The sequence below is a fragment of the Schistocerca cancellata genome, chromosome 1 (assembly GCF_023864275.1).
Source record: "Schistocerca cancellata isolate TAMUIC-IGC-003103 chromosome 1, iqSchCanc2.1, whole genome shotgun sequence".
In the NCBI taxonomy this organism is placed as follows: domain Eukaryota; kingdom Metazoa; phylum Arthropoda; class Insecta; order Orthoptera; family Acrididae; genus Schistocerca; species Schistocerca cancellata.
Genome location: NC_064626.1, coordinates 844014341 through 844039717, shown reverse-complemented (window position 1 = coordinate 844039717; position 25377 = coordinate 844014341). Strand labels below are relative to the sequence as shown.

General features: G+C 43.8%; 1 protein-coding gene across 1 annotated transcript in view; it reads left to right on the top strand.

Annotated features, from left to right (window-relative positions):
• LOC126188952 (glycolipid transfer protein) overlaps positions 1 to 25377 on the top strand; it is a 79229-nt gene that overhangs the window by 16669 nt on the left and 37183 nt on the right. The window contains exon 3 of the mRNA XM_049930701.1: positions 11356 to 11474. Within this exon, the coding sequence (XP_049786658.1) occupies positions 11356 to 11474 (119 nt within the window). The remainder of the gene's footprint in view (positions 1 to 11355; positions 11475 to 25377) is intronic.

Sequence of the window (25377 nt, the reverse complement as noted above, 5' to 3'; positions counted from 1 at the left end):
ACAACTGAACTTGGAATGTAAGACTTTTCCCATATTCAAACCATTAAGTTCCTGGACATGAATATCTATTGGAAAATCAGTTAATTGTCTTCCTAGCTTTGCCTCCTTACATGCTGTTCTAATCAGTATACTTGTAGTCTCACACTGATTAACTAACATTGTATCTACTCCTCTTTCTAAAAGTTTGCTCTCAGCACTAGCCTTAGTCTGCTCTGCACTTTTATGACTCACCGATTTTTTAAGTTCATGTATTTTCTTTTTTAAACCATTTTTCTGCATTTCTTTTGTATTTCCAAAATAAGTAACTCCCCATCAACTATCTTTTTATGAGGGTCATTCAATTTTTAAAGAGCCAAATTGGTCTGGAGGAAAAAGCATTTATTTGAAAAAATACTTTTTCTACTTTTCAGCATAATCCCCGTGAACATTTATGCACTTGTTCCAACGGGCTACAAGCTTTTTTATTCCGCCTGCAAAGAACTCTTTATCTTGATGTTTGAACCAATTTCCCACAAACTTTTTCACATCCTCATCCTGGAACCTCATCCCACGTAATGCCTCCTTCAGTGCACTAAACAAACGGAAATCATTAGGTGCTAAATCAGGACTGTAAGGGGGATGAGGCAGTACTTCCCAGCCCATTTTGTCAATGGTTTCACGGGTTAGTTGAGCAACATGAGGATGTGCATTGTCTTGCTGGAGAATCACACCTCTCCTCTGAGATCCACGACGTCTCCCTCTCACAGCTGGCTTCACTTTGTTTAAAAGCAAATCCGAGTAGTATTGGCTGTTCATTGTATGCTGTTGTTTGAGATAATCACAAAAAACTGGACCTTCAGCATCACAAAACACTGTCAACGTGACTTCCTGCTGATGCTTTGAATTTTTTCTTGACAGGTGAGTTGGTATACTTCCATTTCATGCTTTGTCTTTTTGATTCTGGCTCATAATAGAGAACCCAAGTTTCATCACAAGTTAAAATTTTGTTCTCTTGCATAACATTCCTTTAGCTCTGTGCACACTCTCAACCTTGTTACCTTGTGTAGCTGCATCAACTCCTTTGGGGCCCATCTTGCATATGTTTTGCAGTACTTCAGCTTGTTACAGATAATGTTATAAACTGTACCAGTACTAACTTGAACCTTATCAACTATCATTTCCACAGTCACATGGCGCTCAGCACAAATAATGTCATCAGTTCGTCTTTCAAGAGAGGGAGTTGAAACTGCAACTAGTCGGCCAGAATGCTGTTAGTCAGTCACTGAGTCACAACCATTTTTTAACTGCTCTACCCACTTGTAAAAATTTGCACGATTCATACAACCTTAACCATAAACTTTTGACATTCTGCAGTATATATTCACTGGTTTCTTGCCTTCAGCAAGTAAAAAATGAATAACAGAACGTTGTTCAAATAATGTGGACATTTCAAGCGGACTCGCCATCTTTAAATGTATTTTTGATGTTATAAACAAAATGATGATGATACATTAACTGACCAGGGCTCATCTCAGTGGGGCCAACTTAAAACTACAAAAGTAGCAAATTTACCCTACTAACAGTTTTTTCCTCAGACCAATTTATCTCTTTAATTACTGAATGACTCATGTAGCTGGCTTTAATCCTGAATCTCGCTTTCATGCCAAACCATGCCTACTAGCTTCAGCACAATACAAACACCCCAGCTTTTTGTTTTTTATTACTTGCCAGCTGTTTTCAGTCTTAAAGTAATTGTACTGAGAGTCCGACCTGCTTTCTGGGCCCCCCTGTGGGTCCGGGGGTTAGAATAGGCACGAGGTATTCCTGCCTGTTGTAAGAGGCGACTAAAAGGAGTCTCACATGTTTTGGCCTTTATGTGATGGTCCCCTGTAGGGTTTGACCTCCATTCTTCCAAATATTTCCAAAGAGCGAACCAATTGGTAAAAGGCAGCTTACATGGGGCATTGTGTCTATTATGCGCTGAGACCTCTCGCATCCTTTGTCGACATGGATTGCACTTCCCCCCGTTCTCCAGCCGTTGGGTGGGGTCACCCTCCTGGGTGCGTTTTCCTCCCCCCATTGTGCAGTATCACTTTCTGCGCTGGTGTTGCTAACAGACTTCTTTGCACCTGATATCCAGCATGGTAGCCAGTCCGTTGTGGTGGGGCTGCCATGTATCCTGCTTGTTGTAGTCCCCTGACCACACAGGGATTGCTGTGCTGATGCCTGCACTGTTAACTCCCCACATATCCAAGGAGTAGATGCCCGTCACCCTGGGACATCGGGACTCCTGGCATTGGCCATCCTGCCAGGTGGCCTTTGCTGTGGCGGGGTGGCACTAATGGGGTGCCCCCTGGGAATGGGTGGCATCAGGGTGGATGACATGCCATCAAGTGTAGTACGTCATCTCTTGCTGGTGGTCAAACACCAGTAGTCTCTAAGTGGTCAAGGTCTAACTTAAGTGCTAAGAAATACCCCAAATTGTTCCTCCCTCTGGCCACACCATGGGAGGAACGCCAGGCTAAGGATGGCAGCAAAGCTTATTCATCCCGGTACCTCGTATGTACGAGAGTTGATGGTGAATCTTTCTTGTCAATGAAACCTCAGTTTTTTGTGGAGAATTTAGAGGACAAGTTTGGGAAGTTGGAGGGCTTGTCCAAAATGTGGTCAAAGTCGGTCTTAATCAAAATAGCATCCTCTGCCCAATCACAGGCAGTGCTCGCCTGTGACAAGCTGGGGGATGTTTCTGTTTCCATCATGCCCCATAAGAGCTTAAATATGGTCCAGGGTATCATATTTCACCAGGGACCTTCTTTTGCAGCCTGACGATGAGCTGCATGCCAATTTAGAGTGGCGAGGTGTCCATTTCATTTGGCGCATCCACCAGGGTCCAAGGGCTAATCAGGTTGCCACCAGTGCCTTCACCTTGGTCTTCGAGGGTGACACATTACCCGAGAAGGTCAGGGTGATGGTCTACCACTGTGACATAAAGCCATATATCCCTCCCCCGATGCAGTGCTTTAAATGCTGGAAGTTCAGACATATGTCTTCCCACTGTACTTCCAGCGTCACCCGTCAGGATTGTGGATGTCCTTCACATCCCAATACTCCCTGTGCTCTGCCTCCCATTCACCTTGCTTGCCAGACTGTAGGATTCTCCAGAAAGAAAGAAAAAAATAATGGAATACAAGACCCTGGACTGACTGACCTACACTGAGGCCAAGAGAACATATGAGAGACTACATACTGTGCATATTACCTCAACCTATGCTGCCGCTACGACACCTGTTCTACCATCTTCCGTTTTGCCACATACAGTTGGCTCTCAGAGCTGTCAGACTCCACCTCCCCCAACCATCAGTGACATCAGTCCCCACTTCTCAGCCAGAGAAGCGAAAGTCTTCTTCGGCTTCTCTTGCCAGGAACGGATCCCTCGAGTCACTCCCTTCCCAGGTTCCTACCAGTGTCAAAGCTGACACCCACCAGTGGCAGAAGCAACCACAAATAGCTGGTCATAGGGTTCCACGGTCCTCCTCAGTCCCTAAGACTGAAGAAGTGAAGCCCTCCCAGCCTGACAAACCTAAGGAGCAGCGAGAGAAACCTAAAAAGAAAAAGATCCCCAAGAACCAAGGCACTGCGCTGGCACCCACACCATCACTACCCACAAGCTGAGTGTATGAGGATGAGGTGGAGATTCTGGCATCCGCTGAGGACGTAGAGCTTGCTGGGCCCTCAGACACAATGGATGTCGATAACACAGGTACTCATCTGGTGGCAGCAGGTGAACCTGAGGCATGGACGGCCTCATTGAGTGTTTCGTGCCTTCCCAGTCTCACGATCACGTAATCCTCAAGTGGAATTGTGACAGTTCTTTCCACCACCTGGCTGAGCTACGGCAACTGTTAAGCTTTACACTTGCTTTCTGCATTGCCCTCCAGGAAACCTGGTTCCCAGCAATGTGGACCCCTGCACTGTGCGGCTATAAGGAATATTACAGGAACCATAGCGGCTATAATAAGAGTGTCAGGTGGAGTTTGCATCTATGTCCTGAACTCAGTATGTAGTGAACCTGTGCCCCCTTCAAACCCCTCTTGAAGCTGTGGCTGTCAGGATAAAGACGACACAGGAAATAACTGTCTACAATGTATATCTTCCTGCAGATGGTGCAGTACCCCTGAATGTATTGGCTGCACTGATTGATCAACACCCTAAACCTTTCCTACTTTTGGGAGATTTTAACGCGCATAACCCCTTGTGGGGTGGTGCGATGCTTACTAGCCAAGGTACGGAGGTCAAAAATTTACTCTCACAACTCAGCCTCTGCCTCTTAAATACAGGTGACACCCCCCCCCCCCCCCCCCCCACTTCTAATTGTGGCACATGACACATATTTGGCCAGTGATCTCTCGGTTTGCAGTCCTGGCCTTCTCCCGTCTATCCACTGCAGAGCACATGATGACTTGTGTGATAGTGACCACTTCCCCATCTTCCTGTCACTCCCCCGGTGTCATGCCGATGGATGCCTACCCAAATGGGCTTTAAACAAGGCAGTCTGGGAAGCCTTCACCTTTGCTGTCACTGTTGAATCTCCCCCACATGGTACCATCAATGTTGTTATCGATGTTGTCATTGAGCAGGTCACTACAGTCCCTTGGTGGTCACTGGAAGTCGCTGAGGCAATTAAAGAGCATCGGCGAGCTCTACAACAACATAAGCAGCACCCTTCCCTAGAGCACCTAATAACCTTTAAGTGGCTCCGTGCCTGCATTCACCAGCTTATAAAATGAAGGAAAGAGGAGTGTTGGGAGAGGTATGTGTCGACCATTGGGTGTCATATGTCACCATCCCAAGTCTGGACAAAGATCAGACGTCTATTTGGGTACCAGACCTCAGTGGGTGTCCCTGGCATTAACATCAATGGCGTGTTATCTACTGACGCAAACGCGATTGCCGAGCACTTTGCTGAGCACTGTGCTCAAGCTTCTGCGTTGGAGAACTAGCCTTTTGCATCAAACGGCAGATGGAAAGGAAAGTCCTCTCGTTCGCTACACGCCACAGTGAGCCCTTTAATGCCCCCTTTACAGAGTGGAGCTCCTCAGTGCCCTTGCACATTGCCCCGACACAGCTCCTGTCCCAGGTCAGATCCACAGTCAGATGATTAAGCATCTCTCTGACTACAAGATCATCTCCTCGTCATCTTCAACCCGATCTGCTGCAATGGTGTCTTTCCGTTGCAATGGCGGGAGAACACCATCATTTGTTGCTCAAAACTAGTCAAAACCCGCTTGATGTGGATAGCTACCACCCCATCAGCCTCACCAACTTTCTTTGTAAGCTGCTGGAACATATGGTGTGTCGGCGGTTGGGTTGGGTCGGGTCCTGGAGTCACATGGCCTACTGGCTCCATATCAGGAAAACTTCCGCCAGGGTCACTGATAGTCTTGTGTCCCTCAAGTCAGCCACCTGAACAGCCTTTTCCAGACATTAACTTCAGGTTGCCGTCCGTTTTTGACTTATGTAAAGCATAAGACATGACCTGGTGACATCATATCCTTGCCGCATTGTCTGAGTGGGGTCTCCGGGGCCGGCTCCCGATTTTTATCCAAAACTTCCTGTCACTCCGTACTTTCCGTGTCCAGGTCAGTGCCTCCCATAGTCCCCCCCCCCCTTCCCCCCCATATTCAGGAGAATGGTGTTCCTCAGGCGTGATGACTGGGTGTTGTGTGCTGTCCTTAGGTTAGTTAGTTTTAAGTAGTTCTAAGTTCTAGGGGACTGATGACCACAGGTGTTAAGTCTCATAGTGCTCAGAGCCATTTGAACCATTTGTTCCTCAGGGCTCCATATTGAGTGTGTCTCTACTTTTAGTGGCTATTAACGGCCTAGCAGCAACTGTAGGGCCATCGGTCTCACCTTTTCTGTATGCAGATGACTTCTGCATTTCGTACTGTTCCTCTAGTACTGGTGTTGCTGAGCGGTGCCTACAGGGAGCCATTCACAAGGCGCAGTCATGGGCTCTAGCCCACGGCTTCCAGTTTTCAGCTGGGAAGTCATGTGTTGTGCATTTCTCTCAGCATTGCACCATTCATCCAGAATCAGAACTTTACCCAATGACAATCCACTCACTGTAGTGGAGACATATCGATTCTTAGAACTGATTTTTGATGCCCGATTGACCTGGCTTCCTCACCTTCATCAGCTTAAGCGGAAGTGCTGGCCAAACAGGCTAAGCAGTATTGCTTCTGGAGATGGGCATCTCCGAAGCTGACCTGCGTTCTATCTTACACCGCAGGGTTTTTCAGCTTTGGGAGACGGAATGGCATAACAGTAAGCACAATAAACTGCGTGTCATTACGGAGACTATGAATGTGTGGAAGTCTTCCATGCAGTCCTCTCGCAGGGAATCAGTTGTCCTATGCTGGCTCCATATTGGCCATACGTGGCTAATGCATGGTTACCTCCTCCGTAGCAAGGACCCACCCCAGTGTCGCTGTGGCTCACAAATCACGGTCGTCCACCTCTTGCTGGACACCCACTTTTAGCTCCTCTGTAGCAGACTTTTAACGTTCCCAGCACCCTACCTTCGGTGTTGGTTGACAATGCCTCAACAGCAGCTTTAGTTTTACATTTTATTCGTTAGGGTGGGTTTTATCATTTGATATAAGTTTCAGCGCAAGTCCTTTGCCTCTCTGTGTCCTCCACTCTAGTGCTTTCTGGGTGGAGGTTTTAATGTGTTGTAGAGTTGCTGGCTGCTCCATTTTATTCTCATGGTCAGCCAGCCATGGTAATCTGCTCTATTGTTTTGATCTCTTCTACATGTTTCTTGTCACTCTCTGTGGTTTTCTAGTCCGATTTTGGCCATTTTAGTGTTTGTTGCCATTGTGTCATTCTTGTGGTTTTCTCCTTTCTTTCAGCTGTGTGTTGTTTGTCTCGATTATTTTACTCCCACCCGTGTGGAATTATTTTAAGCAAGCGGAACAAGGGACCGATGACCTAGCAGTGTTTGCCCCCACCCCCTCCCCGCTCATTTAAACCAACCAACCAGCCAGCTTTCTGGATAATCTAGAATCACTGAACTTACCTGACACCTCTCTCTCTCTCTCTCTCTCTCTCTCTCTCTCTCTCTCTGTCTCTCTGTGTATCTATCTATCTATCTATCTATCTATCTATCTCTCCACGCACACATACACAAACAGTACCTAACAAAACAGACTCAAATAAAACAATGGCACAGTATGTCTCTCAAAACATACACCCAAGTGTTCACTGTAAAAAGAAGCAAAGCTGACAGTGTTGCCAACAACTCAGCATGTATTATATATCTGGCCAGTCAAAGAAGCATTAGTCAGAGAGAATAATATTCAATCCCATTTTTGTTTTGAGTTGTGCCACAAGATAACCCTGAACAAGTAAAGAATCAATAATCATCTCCGATTTTTCTTTCTGAAATCCATTTGACAATTTACAGTTGGACTATTTTTTATATTTTTAAAAAGGAAGTATAACTGGTACACTTATGATGAGTGTTGGTTTAGGGTAGTACACCATACTGGCCCAACTAAAGCGCTACTCTTTCCATTATATGTTTCAATGGTTGTATGTTGTCATTAATTAAAAATACATCTGTATATTCATCATAAGTTCCTTAACTGGAAGCACAGGAGACTTTTGTTAGGGTGAGTACACAGTTCAGCTCCAAGATTAAAATGGCTTCGAACCTGTGAACAAATTTATATAGAATCCTTTTGCTCAGGTCTGTCATATCTTTGATTTTGACGCACTTGTCAATTTGCTGACATACTTTGTTCCTGTGAATATACTCGCCGAAAGATGCAATAACTCTCTAAAGAAATAGTTTTGAAAAAGTTTTTAACATGTTGATGAGAGAGAGAATCAGAAACCGAACATGTGAAATTTATCTGGACTATAGATAAAGACTTCCGGGCAGATACTATATCTCACCTCCACAATCTTATCACTGGAAAGTAAATGTTTGCAGATTATGAAAATGTGTGATAAACTGAGTTATTAGGAAACTGGTGGTGTGGGGAAGAGAATTAGGAAATGAATATGTAGCATAATTGACAGATCAAGCATCAATTTTCAGTGAGACAAAGATAAAATTTTTGTAACTATTTTTGAGTTTTGGAATAAAAGTTTCTTAAATGAATAAGAAAGTTTTGGAGATTATGTCTGATATTATCTATATCACTACCTATATGGAAGACTGTTTGGTCCCAGTTGTAACAACTACACTGATGAAAAAAATATTGCAACACCAAAGAATAATTAATTTAGAGTAATGAAATTTTGGGAATACGTTCGTCTAGGTAATATATTTAACAGATTAACATTGCAAGACCACTGTTTAATGTAAGCACAAGGTCAGCCATTGCAAATGTGAAATGCTAGAACATTAATACCCATTGTAACCATCAGAACGTTGAATGCAAGCTTGCAGATGTGCATGGCATTGTGTTGAACAGCTGCTGGATGTTAATTTGTGAGATGGAGTACCGTGTCTGTTGCACTTAGTCGGTTAATACAGGGACGGTTAATACTGGTTATGGATGACACTGGAGTTGTCGTCCGATGATGTCACATACGTGCTCAACTGGAGACAGATGTGGTGATCGAGCAGGCCAGGGCAACATGTTGACACTCTGTAGAGCATGGTGGGTTACAACAGTGGTATGTGGGTGGACAATATCCTGTTGGAAAACACCGCCTTGAAATGTTGTTCATGAATGGCAGCACAACAGGTTGAATCACCAGACTGACTTACAAATTTGCAATCAGGCTGCATGGGATAACCGCAGGAGTGCTCCTGGTGTCATACATAATCACACTCTAGACCATAACTCCACAGGTCCAGTGTGTCTAGCATGCAAGCAAGGTTGGTTGCAGGCCCTCTGTTGGTCTCCTCCTAACCAACACATGATCATCTCTGGCTCTGAGACAAAACCAGATTTCATTAGAAAACACAACAGGCCTCTACCTTGTCCTCCAATGAGCTCTTGCTTGACACCATTGAAGTTGCAAATGGTGGTGGTTTGAGGTCACTACAGAGAGACTGGCTCAGAGCTGTCCTCGAAGTAACCAGTTTGTAGCAGTACGTGGTGTCACTGTAGTGCCAACTGCTGCTCAAATTGCTTCTGCAGATTCAGTAGGATGCACCAGAGCTGTACACTGAACACGAAGATCCTCTCAGTAGTGCTAATGACAGTACATTGTCATGACCACTGCTGCCAGAAATCACGTACAGTGGCTACATTCCTGCTACTTCTTTATTCAGTATTGGTAAAGGAACATCCGGCTTCGCATAACCTAATCACATGACATCATTAAAACTCAGTGAGGTGTTGGTAGTGGCTTCTTTGTCACCTTGCAGTCATTCTTGACTAAGATCAGTTCACCACATTCCATTTCAAATGTAACTAATGCTCAAGACTGTTACAGCGTGTATTTAAAGCAAACCTGATTTTCATCCTCATTGTGGTGTTGCTAGCCCAAGTCTTCTGTGATTGACCCAAAATTGGAATATACATCATCTTTCAGATGCAGAAACACATTCCAGTAGCAGTAAAACAGTCTATGTACCTAGAATGAGGCACAATTTAGCTTTTTTAGAATTCAAGTCATTTCCACCCTTGACACCTGTTATCATTTATATTCCACTATTGGCAAATTTAGGTTATTTTAGGCATTTTCAAGTGGTAGTTGATGTGCATGATGACAAAATATTAACTTGTCCAGCCACCAGCATATGCTGGGCAACGTGCTGTTCCGAGCCACTCCTCATGTCAACTACAGGCTTCATATGATGAAATTCTTTAATGGATAAGGACTTTTAATTTCTTCTGTAGTTGATGTTGTGACCATGTATCGCCATACCCCAGATGCAAAATTGTAGTACGGCGAGGAACAAAATGAATCCAAATTAATCTTCATGCAGTTAATTCTCCTCCTATCCTCATAGTAGGGTAGGCAGAGCCTTTTTACCAACAGTAAGTAGAACCAGAAATATTTTGGATGTAGAATGGTGAATTCCATTTGTGGATAAAAGTTTGCAATTTTTTGAAACAAATGGTCCCAATAAATCAATGTTCAAACAGATGGTCAATCTCTGGCTGCCTTTTCTTCTTTCAGTACATTTATAATGATAATTTCTTCTGATAAGCTTTTTCAGAATATAGAAGCATTTAAATAACTGTCTCTGTTAACTTTCATGCTACAAACTCCATTAATTAGATTAGTGTTCAAACTGAAACACAGTCAGTGGTAACATGCACACCAAGAATTGCAAGTGTACACACACAAATTTCACTTCAGTATTTGCTTTTAAGAGATTAAACTGACTGCAATAAACCTGTAGCATTCACAGTTAGGTTCTATTTGTCGAAGTTAAATGCCATTAATAGTTCAACTTTAGATCACTTACCTAAAAATTCACATAAACTGAATTCGAAACTTTTTGTGATAATTCTTGTCGCAGCCTGTCTCGTAGAAAATGATTATTAATTGAGTTTAAGTTCCTAATATTATGCTAAAAGTCTAATATGTGAATTCAGAGATATTCTTATCACTTTAGACGTGTAAAACCTTTGTCTTTATCATTCATTTAAAGCTTTCCTAGACTTAATCTGAATTCTAAGAAACTCCATTAAAGTTGGATGATAAATCGTCCTTTGAATGTAAGTCCCAAAATGTTACATAGATCTGTATTAAATTATCAGTTACTTTTGAGCTATCACAATATTACATATTGTTTCTTGAACACCAACAATTGCCTTTACACACATACCTGGCAAATACAAATTTTAATGTTCCCCAGCTTGGTATCAGATACAACAGTGAGTCAAAATTCATCATCTCATTTTATTAACAAGAAATTTTAATGATCAATGTATAGGTCTCAACAACGTCTTCAGGTCGGCTGTAGCCCTATGGTTCTTGTGTGTACTCTAAATAGTGCCCAGTACACCCACTGCCACGTCATCAGCACAGCATCAAAACACCCTGTCTGGACTTGTTTGTACAACATGAAACAAACAACAGACGTAGGTTTTTCAACACCATTCATTTAAAATTTATAATACAAAATTATGACACATGTTTATACTTTCTTTGTTCTGCTCAGCAGAACATACTAGCATTTGCCACAGTTATTTGGTATAAAACAGTTTGCCTACACATTGCCTAGTGTGAGTTAACTGTAATAATATGTCATAGCACTGACAGCTGTGAAACCAGTTTGAGGCATTTTTTGTGTCAACACGAAAGTCAATGCATAAACTAGTGCTCCTAATTTTCTAGGTCTAATATTGTTCTCCTTTGCTGGTACTATGTCAATTCCATTTTTTTCTCTCTCTTTTGCAGAAACTTACAGAGAAGTATGAAAGTAACAAAGAACGGTTCATGTACCTTAATGACATGATTCTTATAGAGAAACAAGAAAATGGCAACTATGCAACAGATGCTCTGCTTTGGCTGAGAAGGTAATACCTAATGCTACCAGCAACTTGGCAAAAGTTTATATATCATATGAGAAATGTCACAATAAACTATTTTCTGCTTTTTTTGTAATTATTCTGTTGTTACAATTGTGTCCACTGATTACACTGTTTCAGATTACACACACTTTTTTAGTTCAAATCGTGATACTGAGTGAGTGTGGCAAGCCCGATTTAAAAAGTACGGGTCAGCGGGCACAACTATTCAAGATGCCCCTTTTGCTGCAACTACGCATACCCCCTGAGGGTCTGTAGGTTTTTAAATGTGTCACATATTGCAATACTGGATCCTCCTAAAAGTTTTAGAATCACATAGGAGAATGTGCCCCTGTCAATAAGTTACTGTCACTTTAATCTTACTAACTGTACCACAGTTGCATTATACAAGTTTTAGTTTTCTGGTATACTACAAAAACAGTATCAGTGGCCTGACACAGACTTGATTTGGTATGAGGAAAAGTTAGAATGCAAAATGACATTCTTTCAAACTAAATTTAGGAGATGGGTAAGTAGTTCAGGATGGCAGAACGTGTTGAAACTTTTCCAGTTAACATAGTCAGGTCAATACAAAAGAACCAAGGACCATGCCATTTATGGGGAGGCTAGCGTGCCTCAGTGATGCAGATAACTGTACCACAGGTGCAACCACAACAGAGGGGTATCTGTTGAGAGACCAGATAAATGTGTGGTTTCTGAAAAGGGGCAGCAGCCTTTTCAGTAGTTGCAGGGGCAACAGTCTGGATGGAACATTAACCAAAACAGCCTTGCTGTGCTGGTACTATGAACGGCTGAAAGCAAGAGGAACTACAGCCATAATTTTTCCCGAGGGCATGCGCTTTACTGTGTGGTTAAATGATGATGGTGTCCTCTTGGTTAAAATATTCTGGAGGTAAAATAGTCCCATAGTTCCTCATATGGTACCCGTGGTCTAGGGGTAGCGTCTTTGATTCATAATCAAAACGTCTTCGGTCCCGGGTTCGATCCCCGCCACTGCCTAAATTTTGATAAATAATCAGCATTGGCGACCGAAGACTTCCGGCATAAGAAGTCAGCCTTATTCTGCCAACGGCCTTGTCAAAGAGGACGGAGGAGCGGATAGAGGTTCAGGGCACTCTCTTGTCCTAGGGGTGGGAAATTGCCCCTAAAGGCGGAAGAATCAGCAATGATCAATGACATGAGGATGCAGAAGGCAATGGAAACCACTGCATTAAAGACACGTAACGTGTATCCACAGGACATGTGGCCTGTAATTGAAGAAGTGTCATGATGATCTCTCCATTGGCAAAAGATTCCGGAATAGTCCCCCATTCGGATCTCCGGGAGGGGACTGCCAAGGGGGAGGTTACCATGAGAAAAAGATTGAATAATCTACGAAAGGATAATGTTCTACGAGTCGGGGCGTGGAATGTCAGAAGCTTGACCGTGGTAGGGAAACTAGAAAATCTGAAAACGGGAATGCAGAGGCTCAATCTAGATATAGTAGGGGTCAGTGAAGTGAAGTGGAAGGAAGACAAGGATTTCTGGTCAGATGAGTATCGGGTAATATCAACAGCAGCAGAAAATGGTATAACAGGTGTAGGATTTGTTATGAATAGGAAGGTAGGGCAGAGGGCGTGTTACTGTGAACAGTTCAGTGACCGGGTTGTTCTAATCAGAATTGACAGCAGACGAACACTGACAACGATAGTTCAGGTATACATGCCGACGTCGCAAGCTGAAGATGAACAGATAGAGAAAGTGTATGAGGATATTGGAAGGGTAATGCAGTATGTAAAGGGGGACGAAAATCTAATAGTCATGGGCGACTGGAATGCAGTTGTAGGGGAAGGAGTAGAAGAAAAGGTTACAGGAGAATATGGGCTTGGGACAAGGAATGAAAGAGGAGAAAGACTAATTGAGTTCTGTAACAAGTTTCAGCTAGAAATAGCGAATACCCTGTTCAAGAATCACAAGAGGAGGAGGTATACTTGGAAAAGGCCGGGAGATACGGGAAGATTTCAATTAGATTACATTATGGTCAGACAGAGATTCCGAAATCAGATACTGGATTGTAAGGCGTACCCAGGAGCAGATATAGACTCAGATCACAATATAGTAGTGATGAAGAGTAGGCTGAAGTTCAAGACATTAGTCAAGAAGAATCAATACGCAAAGAAGTGGGATACGGAAATACTAAGGAATCACGAGATACATTTGAAGTTCTCTAACGCTATAGATACAGCAATAAGGAATAGCGCAGTAGGCAGTACAGTTGAAGAGGAATGGACATCTCTAAAAAGGGCCATCACAGAAGTTGGGAAGGAAAACATACACTCCTGGAAATGGAAAAAAGAACACATTGACACCGGTGTGTCAGACCCACCATACTTGCTCCGGACACTGTGAGAGGGCTGTACAAGCAATGATCACACGCACGGCACAGCGGACACACCAGGAACCGGGGTGTTGGCCGTCGAATGGCGCTAGCTGCGCAGCATTTGTGCACCGCCGCCGTCAGTGTCAGCCAGTTTGCCGTGGCATACGGAGCTCCATCGCAGTCTTTAACACTGGTAGCATGCCGCGACAGCGTGGACGCGAACCGTATGTGCAGTTGACGGACTTTGAGCGAGGGCGTATAGTGGGCATGCGGGAGGCCGGGTGGACGTACCGCCGAATTGCTCAACACGTGGGGCGTGAGGTCTCCACAGTACATCGATGTTGTCGCCAGTGGTCGGCGGAAGGTGCACGTGCCCGTCGACCTGGGACCGGACCGCAGCGACGCACGGATGCACGCCAAGACCGTAGGATCCTACGCAGTGCCGTAGGGGACCGCACCGCCACTTCCCAGCAAATTAGGGACACTGTTGCTCCTGGGGTATCGGCGAGGACCATTCGCAACCGTCTCCATGAAGCTGGGCTACGGTCCCGCACACCGTTAGGCCGTCTTCCGCTCACGCCCCAACATCGTGCAGCCCGCCTCCAGTGGTGTCGCGACAGGCGTGAATGGAGGGACGAATGGAGACGTGTCGTCTTCAGCGATGAGAGTCGCTTCTGCCTTGGTGCCAATGATGGTCGTATGCGTGTTTGGCGCCGTGCAGGTGAGCGCCACAATCAGGACTGCATACGACCGAGGCACACAGGGCCAACACCCGGCATCATGGTGTGGGGAGCGATCTCCTACACTGGCCGTACACCACTGGTGATCATCGAGGGGACACTGAATAGTGCACGGTACATCCAAACCGTCATCGAACCCATCGTTCTACCATTCCTAGACCGGCAAGGTAACTTGCTGCTCCAACAGGACAATGCACATCCGCATGTATCCCGTGCCACCCAACGTGCTCTAGAAGGTGTAAGTCAACTACCCTGGCCAGCAAGATCTCCGGATCTGTCCCCCATTGAGCATGTTTGGGACTGGATGAAGCGTCGTCTCACGCGGTCTGCACGTCCAGCACGAACGCTGGTCCAACTGAGGCGCCAGGTGGAAATGGCATGGCAAGCCGTTCCACAGGACTACATCCAGCATCTCTACGATCGTCTCCATGGGAGAATAGCAGCCTGCATTGCTGCGAAAGGTGGATATACACTGTACTAGTGCCGACATTGTGCATGCTCTGTTGCCTGTGTCTATGTGCCTGTGGTTCTGTCGGTGTGATCATGTGATGTATCTGACCCCAGGAATGTGTCAATAAAGTTTCCCCTTCCTGGGACAATGAATTCACGGTGTTCTTATTTCAATTTCCAGGAGTGTAGGTACAAAGAAGATAGCTGCGAATAAACCATGGGTAACAGAAGAAATACTTCAGTTGATTGATGAAAGGAGGAAGTACAAACATGTTCTGGGAAAATCAGGAATACAGAAATACAAGTCGCTGAGGAATGAAATAAATAGGAAGTGCAGGGAAGCTAAGACGAAATGGCTGCAGGAAAAATGTGAAGACATTGAAAAAGATATGATTGTCGGAAGGACAGACTCAGCATACAGGAAAGTCAAAACAACCTTTGGTGACATTAAAAGCAACGGTGGTAACATTAAGAGTGTAACGAGAATTCCACTGTTAAATGCAGAGGAGAGAGCAGATAGGTGTAAAGAATAAATTGAAAGCCTCTATGAGGGTGAAGATTTGTCTGATGTGATAGAAGAAGAAACAGGAGTCGATTTAGAAGAGATAGGGGATCCAGTATTAGAATCGGAATTTAAAAGAGCTTTGGAGGACTTACGGTCAAATAAGGCAGAAGGAATAGATAACATTCCATCAGAATTTCTAAAATCATTGGGGGAAGTGGCAACAAAACGACTATTCACGTTGGTGTGTAGAATATATGAGTCTGGCGATATACCATCTGACTTTCGGAAAAGCATCATCCACACAATTCCGAAGACGGCAAGAGCTGACAAGTGCGAGAATTATCGCACAATCGAAGCTGCGTACAAGAATAATATACAGAAGAATGGAAAAGAAAATTGAGAATGCGCTAGGTGATGATCAGTTTGGCTTTAGGAAAAGTAAAGGGACAAGAGAGGCAATTCTGACATTACAGCTAATAATGGAAGCAAGGCTAAAGAAAAATCAAGACACTTTCAGCGACCTGGAAAAAGCGTTCGACAATATAAAATGGTGCAAGCTGTTCGAGATTCTGAAAAAGGTAGGGGTAAGCTATAGGGAGAAACAGGTCATATACAATATGTACAACAATCGGGGGGAATAATAAGAGTGGACGATCAAGGACGAAGTGCTCATATTAAGAAGGGTGTAAGACAAGGCTGTAGCCTTTCGCCCCTACTCTTCGATCTGTACATCGAGGAAGCAATGATGGAAATAAAAGGAAGGTTCAGGAGTGGAATTAAAATACAAGGTGAAAGGATATCAGTGATACGATTCGCTGATGACATTGCTATCCTGAGTGAAAGTGAAGAAGAATTAAATGATCTGCTGAACGGAATGAACAGTCTAATGAGTACACAGTATGGTTTGAGAGTAAATCGGAGAACGACGAAGGTAATGAGAAGTAGTAGAAATGAGAACAGCGAGAAACTTAACATCAGGATTGATGGTCACAAAGTCAATGAAGTTAAGGAATTCTGCTACCTAGGCAGTAAAATAACCAATGACGGACGGAGCAAGGAGGACATCAAAAGCAGACTTGCTATGGCAAAAAAGGCATTTCTGGCCAAGAGAAGTCTACTACTATCAGATACAAGCCTTAATTTGAGGAATACATTTCTGAGGATGTACGTCTGGAGTACAGCATTGTATGGTAGTGAAGCATGGACTGTGGGGAAACCGGAACAGAAGAGAATCGAAGCATTTGAGATGTGGTGCTATAGACGAATGTTGAAAATTAGGTGGACTGATAAGGTAAGGAATGAGGAGGTTCTACGCAGAATGGGAGAGAAAAGGAATATATGGAAAACACTGATAAGGAGAAGGGACAGGATGATAGGACATCTGCTAAGACATGAGGGAATGACTTCCATGGTACTAGAGGGAGCTGTAGAGGGCAAAAACTGTAGAGGAAGGCAGAGATTGGAATACGTCAAGCAAATAATTGAGGACCTAGGTTGCAAGTGCTACTCTGAGATGAAGAGGTTAGCACAGGAAAGGAATTCGTGGCGGGCCGCATCAAACCAGTCAGTAGACTGATGACCAAAAAAAAAAGTCCCTCATTTCGATTTATGGGCAGGGACTACTCAGGTGGAGATTGTTATCAGGAGAAACAAAACTGGCATTCTACGGATTGGAGTGTGGAATGTCAGATCACTTAATTGGGCAGGTAGGTTAGAATATTTAAAAAGGGAAATGGATAGGTTAAAGTTAGATATAGTGGGAATTAGTGAAGTTCGGTGGCAGGAGGAACAATGCTTCTGGTCAGGTAAATACAGGGTTATAAATACAAAATCAAATAACAGTAATACAGGATTAGGTTTAACAATGAATAAAAAATACTATCGAGGATCAGCTACTATGAACAGCATACTGAACACATTATTGTAGCCAAGACAGACACGAAGCTCACATCTACCACAGTAGTACAAGTTAATATGCCAACTAGCTCTGCAGATGATGAAGAGATTGAGGAAATCTATGATGCGATAAAAGAAATTATTCAGATAGTTCAGGGAGACCGAAAATTTAATAGCCATGGGGGACCAGAATTCAACTGTAGCAAAAGGAAGAGAAGGAATATGGACTGGGGGTAAGGAATGAGAGAGGAAACTGCCTGGTAGAATTTTGCACAGAGCATATCTTAATCACAGCTAACGCTTAGTTTAGGAATCATGAAGGTTGTATACATGGAAGAGGCCTGGAGACACTGAAACGTTTCAGATAGATTATATAATGATAAGACAGAGATTTAGGAACCAGGTTTTAAATTGTAAGATGTTTCCAGGGTCAGATGTGGATTCTGACGAAAATTTGTTGGTTATGAACTGTAGATTAAAACTGAAGACACGGCAAAAATTTATGAATTTAAGGGGATAAACTGAAAGAACCAGAGGTTGTAGAGAGTTACAGAGAGAGTATTATGGAATGGTTAACAAGAACAGGGAAAGGAAATACAGTAGAAGAAAAATGTGTAGCTTCGAGAGATGATATAGTGAAGACAGCAGAAGATCAAGTAGGTAAAAAGACAAGGGATAGTAGAAATCCTTGGGTAACAAAAGAGAAAATATAAAACTGCAGTAAATGAAGCAGGCAAAAAGGAATACAAACATCTCAAAAATGAGATCAACAGAAAGTGCAAAATGGCTAAGCAGGGATGGCTGTATGTAAGGATGTAGAGGCATGTATCACTAAGGGTAAGATAGATACTGCCTACAGGAAAATTAGAGAGACCTTTGGAGAAAAGAGAACCACCCGTATGAATATCAAGAGCTCAGATGAAAAGCCAGTCCCAAGCAAAGAAGGAAAAGCAAAAAGTTGGAAGAAATATATAGAGGGTCTATACAAGAGCAATGTACTTGAGGGCAATATTATGGAAATGGAAGAGGAGGTAGATGAAGATGAAATGGGAGATATGATACTGCATGAAGAATTTGACAGAGTGCTGAAAGACTGAAGTCGAAACAAGGCCCGAGGAGTAGACAACATTCCATTAGAATTACTGAGAGCCTAGAGAGAGAGCACCATGACAAGACTCTTACATCTGATGAGCAAGGTGTATGAGATGAAATACCCTCAGACTTCAAGAAGAATATAATAATTCCAATTCCAAAGAAAGCAGGTGTTGACAGATGTGAAAATTATCGAACTATCAATTTAATAAGCCATGGGTACAAAATACTGACATGAATTGTTTACGAATGAATGGAAAAATGTGGTAGAAGCCGGAGAAATGCAGGAACATGCAAGGCAATACTGAGCCTATGACTCTTCTTAGAAGATAGGTTAAGGAAAGGCAAACCTATATTACTAGCATTTGTAGACTTAGAAAAAGTTTTCGACAATGTTGATTGGAATACTCTCTTTCAAATTCTGAACGTGGCAAGTGTAAGACACAGGGAGTGAAAGGCTGTTTACAATTTGTGCAGAAACCAGATGGCAGTTATGAGAGTCAAGAAGCATGAATGGAATTGAGACTTGAGTTGTAGCCTATCCCCGATTTTATTCAATCTGTGTACTGAGCAAGCAGTAAAGGAAACAAAAGAAAAATTTGGAGTAGGAATGAAAGTGCATGGAGAAGAAATAAAAACTTTGAGGTTTGCTGATGAAATTGTAATTCTGTCAGAGACAGCAAAGGACCTGGAAGAGCAGTTGAACGGAATGGATAGTGTCTTGAAAGGAGGATTTGAGATGAAAGTTAACAAAAGCAAAATGAGGATAGTGGAATGTAGTCGAATTAAATCAACTGATGCTGAGGGAATCAGATTAGGAAATGACACACATAAAGTAGTAAATGAGTTTTGCTATCTGGGGAGCAAAATAACTGATGCTGATCGAAGTAGAGAGGATATAAAATACAGACTGGCTGTGGCAAGGAAAGCACTTCTGAAGAAGAGAATTTTGTTAACCTCGAGTGTAGATTTAAGTGTCAGGAAGTCTCTTCTGAAACTATTTGTACAGAGTGTAGCCATGTATGGAAGTGAAACATGGACGATAAATGGTGTAGACAAGAAGAAAATAGAAGCTTTTGAAATTTGATGCTACAGCGGAATGCTGAAGATTAGATGTGTAAGTCATGTACTAATGAGGATGTACTGAATAGAATTGGTGAGAAGAGGAATTTGTGGCACAAGTTGACTAGAAGAAGGCATCGGTTGGTAGAACACTTTCTGAGTCATCAAGGGATCACCAATTTAGTATTGGAGGGAAGCAGCGAGAGTAAAAATCATAGAGGGAGGCCAAGAGATGAATACAGTAAGCAGATTCAGAAGGATGTGGGTTGCAGTAGTTATTCAGAGATGGTGAGGCTTGCACAGGATAGAGTAGCATGTAGAGCTGCATTAAACCAGTCTCTGAACTGAAGATCACAACAACAAGAAGTAAAATCCTGGTGGACAGCTGGTATTGTAGTTATACAAACATAAAAGACCGTGCAATGTTTGCAACAGAGTTGGTATATGACATGGCCTCTTTCACAAGTGACCCAGCCTGCTATGAGATATGATAAGCCTGTGAAAGGGCTGCAGTAGACAGTGCTCGGTGGGTGGACTGGGCAGGTCTTTCTTCTTGGTCTACCACAGGGATATGATCGATGTGGCAAGGAGTTCGAATTATGGGTGGCATAGGGGTGGACCAGGATGGTGTATAGATTGGGTGGGAAACAGAACATCACTTTAGGTGGAGTGGGAAGAATCATGGATAGGGTGTTCCTCATTTCAGGACATAATGAGAGATAATGAAAGAACTGACAAAGTATATGGTTCAATTGTTCTATTCCAGGGTGATGAGAAAATAACTCTTTTTGTAGCTGATTCTTTTGGGGATGGGAAAATAGGGGGGGGGGGGGGGGGGTTATGTGGACAGAGGTGTGGATGGAGCTAAAGGAGAGGTGGACTTCAGTGTCCAGGAATGTGGCATGTTTGGTTGAGGAGGACTAGCTGAAGGTGACGGGAGAAATGATGTTGAGGTGGTGTAGGAATGAGGAATGGGTGTCTTGGCCCTGAGCCCAGCTCATGAAGATATCATCAATCAACCTCAACTAGATTAAGGTTGGACATTTTGGGAGGCTAGGAAAGTTTTATTCTAGATGGCCCATAAACAGGGTGTGTGTGTGTGTGTGTGTGTGTGTGTGTGTGTGTGTGTGTGTGTGTTATATACAAAATACACTACTAGCTTGATGGTTGGTATATTATTCAAAGGTATTTGAACTGCAATTTTTCCAAAACTATTAGGAAATTTGAAAAGAAGGTGATCCACAACATTTTTAAAAAGTTTTAAGAAGACCAACAATGTTTTATTGCTGGGTAGTGGTCATGGGAGGGGAATGTCAGAACTGGTACAGAACCATTTGGGAAGTGATTACCAGGTAACATAATACATCTAAGCTGAGCATAGGGTCTAGCAGCATCAACAATGGTTTAGGCTCTTTGGGGAAGAATCTGGTAACAGTTAGAACCATAATCTTAATTATACAATTGAGGGTGGCTGAGAATGCCTTAGTCATATCACTCTTTAAACAGTGTGGTAAGACCTGGATGAAGTGTCCTGTAGAATATATCAATGTAGAACATAGAAAATGCTCTAATGGGAGATGGATGTTCACACATATGAGGTAATCCCCAAAGTAAGGTCTCCTATTTTTTTTTATTAGTACAGAACTCTGTTTGTGTGCAGTTGGTCACACTGTTATGAAGAGTGCTTCACGCGCTGTGTGTAAACATGCGCACACCGTGCTAAGGTGCTCAGTCTTGGTTTGGCTGCCATTGAGAATGGAGCTCCCGTTGGATGTTACCCCCAAGTGTGAATTGTGCGCAGTTATTTGGTTTTTGAATGCAAAGGGCACTGCGCTGATTGAAATCCATCGCCAATTGACAGAAGTGTATGGTGGGTCATGCATGGATGTCAAAAATGTTCGTAAGTGGTGTAGAGTGTTTTCAGCTGGTCAGACCGAAATTCACGACAAACAAAGGAGTAGGAGACCGTTAGTTTCGGAGGAGACAGTGTTGAAGGTTGAGCAAAGCACGTGTGAAGATAGGCGGATCACCCTGGATGATCTCTGCACATTGGTTCCTGAGGTTTCCCAAAGCACTGCTCACAGAAATGAACTACTGGAAGGTGTGCGCAAGATGGGTTGCCATGCATGCTGACTGAGGACCACATGTAGCAACGAGTTGATGCTTCCCGCGCATTTCTTCACCACCTTGCAGTTGAACAGGACAACGTACTGGACTCAATTGTCATACCACTTTACACCTGAGACCAAGCAACGATCATGCCAGGGTGACATCCTTCTTCGCCAAAGCTGCGGAATTTCAAACAAACACAGTCTGCCGGTAACGTCATGACAACCATTTTTTGGGATCAGAAAGGGGTATTGTTGGTTGACTTTATGCCCACTGGCACCACAATTAACGCTGACAGGTACTGTGAGACTCAGAAAAAACTCAAACGAGAAATTCAGAACCGGAGGAGTGTTGAGCAAGGGCGTACACATTCTCCATGACAGCGCTCGCCCACACGTTGCTCCGCAAACTGTTGCTCTCCTACAACAGTTTCAGTGGAACATAATTGCCCACCCACACTATAGTCCTGACTTGGCGCCCAGTGACTATCGCCTGTTCCCTAGGTTAAAAGAACGTTTGGCCGGAAAGCGATTCAGCTCCAATGAAGAGGTTCATAGCTTTCTGAACAGCATGGTGGCGAGCTGGTATGACATGGGCATACAAAAACTGCCACAGCGTCTACAAAAATGAATTGACAGAAATGGGGATTATGTCGAAAAATAGCTAAATGTTCAAAGCGTAAACTGATGTAAACCATTGTAGAAATAAATAGGCCTATGTACTTATAAAAAAAATAGGAGACCTTACTTTTGGGATTACCCTCGTAGGTGTGACTGTAGCATGATGCCACCTAAGCGGCCAGCCGAGCAGCGGCCGCTAGACTGGGACTCAGTGCTCATTCGAATGCTAACGTGTACACGTCTTGCTTGTCAACTTACTCTGTGACTTATATGTGTTGTGTCATTCTGAAATATATGTGTTAAACTTGACGTTATAACAATTGGCGACGAGGTAGTGGATTTTTCCTTTTCACCGTTGACCCACAGGTTTCCATGGCTACTGTTGAGCAACTATTGCAAAATCTCCTTGAACAGCAAACGCTTCTAACAGCGGCGATTAGCGATTTCGTCGCAGCGTCAAATGCGGGGCGTTTCTCGTCGTTGGCTATACCTCCTTTTCCTCCTTATGACGAGACGGCGGAAGACTGGTCTGATTATGAAAAACGTCTTCGACAGCACTTCTTGGCATTTCATGTCACGGACGAACAACCATATAAGTCTCTGTTCCTTTCCTGGATTTCACCTCAAACATATCGGTTGTTGTCGCAAATTGGCTCCTTTGAAGGATCCTGCATCTTTGTCCTTTGCTGAAATGTGCTCACTTCTGTCTGTCTATTTTCAAAAGCAAACGCATTTGGTAGCCTCTCGTGTTGCCTTTTATCGTTGTCAAAAACAGCCACATCAATCCTATCGCGCTTGGGCTGCTGAACTTCACGGCCTCAGTCAAAAGTGTCAATTTGTTACTGACGTTCACAAAGAATCCTATGCCGATTCCATGGTACGGGATGCTATTATCCGGTCGGCGCCCGACAAAAAGTTCGGCAACGTGCCCTTCAGTTGGCAAATTCGACTCTAGATGAAGTTCTCTCCATTGCGCAGTCTTCTGAAATTTCTCGCGCCGCTAGGGTGCAAATAGAGGCGTGGGGTGATGTCAGGGAAACACAACCTCTGTGCGCTGTTGACGACGCGTGCGGCGCGTCCCCGCTAGCCGATGTGGTCGCAGTGCGCTCCCACACGCAGCCTTGGCCTAACTGTAAACAACCCGCTAAGAAACTGAAGCAAAACTCCCGGCAACTTCCTTCATGTCCGCGGTGTTTTACGAAACATTCATGCGAGGATTGTCCCCAACGTTGGGCTGTGTGTCACAATTGCAAAAAGAAAGGTCATGTGTCTTCCGTTTGCAAATCCGACCACATACATGATGTTCATGAACATGATGCTGATTCTGATTCTGTGTTGTCTGTCAATTGCACTTCTTCCCTTTCAGGGAAGTTATTCCTCACTGTCCAAATCCTTGGTCGAGATGTTTGCATGCAGGTGGATACCGGTTCTGCTGCCACTATAATTAATTCTCAGACGTATCTTCAGTTGGGTTCTCCACTCCTGTCACCTGTCACTCAGCAATTACGGACGTACAATAAACAGAAGATTTCTCTCTTGGGACAGTTTAATGCTGAGGTATCTTACAAATCTGTCGTTCACACTGTTCCCATATTTGTGGTCGACCAGAGTAACGCAGAGAATCTTTTTGGTTTCGATGCCTTTCGTGTTTTTGGGTTCTCCATAGATGACTCTGTCAACATCGACTCTGATGCTATTCCTTATGCCCAGTTGGATTCCTTGTTGACGACATTTTTGTCCCTTTTTTCTCCTGGGTTAGGCCGTGCAAACGACTTTGAAGCTCATATCATGCTCAAACCCACTGCTCGGCCTAAGTTTTTTCGGGCTCTGCCCATTCCTGTGGCCCTTCGTGATCGGGTACAACGGGAGCTGGATCGTCTCACTACTTCAGTGGTCTTGCTTCCTGTCACTTCCAGTGAGTGGTCCTCTCCTGTCGTTGTCGTGGCTAAGCCAAATGGTGATATTCGTCTCTGTGGCGATTTCAAAGCCACTGTAAATGCTCAATGCTTCATCGACACTTACCCTATGCCCCATTCTGAAGAACTGTTCACTAAACTTGCTGGAGGCCAGTACTTTTCTAAAATTGACCTGTCAGAAGCTTATCATCAACTTCCTCTCGACGCTGCTTCCCAGCCTTTTTTGGTCCTTAACACGCGTTTCGGCCTCTATCAATACCAATGCTTGCCATTCAGGGTTGCTAGCGCCCCTGCTCTCTTTCAGCGATTCTTGGAACAATTATTGCTCCCTGTCCCTGGGTGTATCAATTACATGGACGACATTGTTGTCACTGGCTCCACCACTGAAGAACATCTTCAAAACCTCCGCACACTTTTTCATGTCTTACAGACTGCCGGTCTTAAGTGTAATCTTCAGAAATCACAATTTTTTCAGGCATCTATCACGTACTTGGGGTTTCAACACTCTCGGGATGGTATTCGTCCGCTTCAGCAAACTGTTGCTGCGATCGATGCCCTTCCTCGCCCTACATCTGTTAAGGAACTGCAGGCCTTCTTGGGGAAAATAGCATACTGTCACAAGTTTTTACTGTCTGCAGCTTCGGTGGCTCAGCCGTTGCATCACCTGTTGCATAAAAAGGTGCTTTTTCACTGGTCCACGTCATGCAATGCGGCTTTCTAGAAATTGAAGACTATGCTGAAACAGGCCCCGTGCCCTGCTCCTTATCGACCTGGCCAACATCTTGTTCTTGCCACAGACGCCTCTCAATACGGGGTCGGTGCAGTCCTTGCGCACCATTTTTCTGACGGTTCGCAACAACCCATTGCTTATGCCTCCAAAACGCTCATGGATGCCCAACAAAAGTATTCTCAAATTGAAAAAGAAGCTTTGGCCGTTATTTATGCTCTTCATAAGTTTGGTGTTTTTCTCTATGGCTCAAAATTTCATCTTGTTACGGATCACAAACCACTTGTTTCCTTGTTTCATCCATCAACGTTACTTCCCGACAAGGCTGCACACCGCCTCCAGCATTGGGCTCTTTACTTGTCTTGTTTCAATTATGAGATTCATTTCCGGCTGACGGCTCAACGTGCGAACGCTG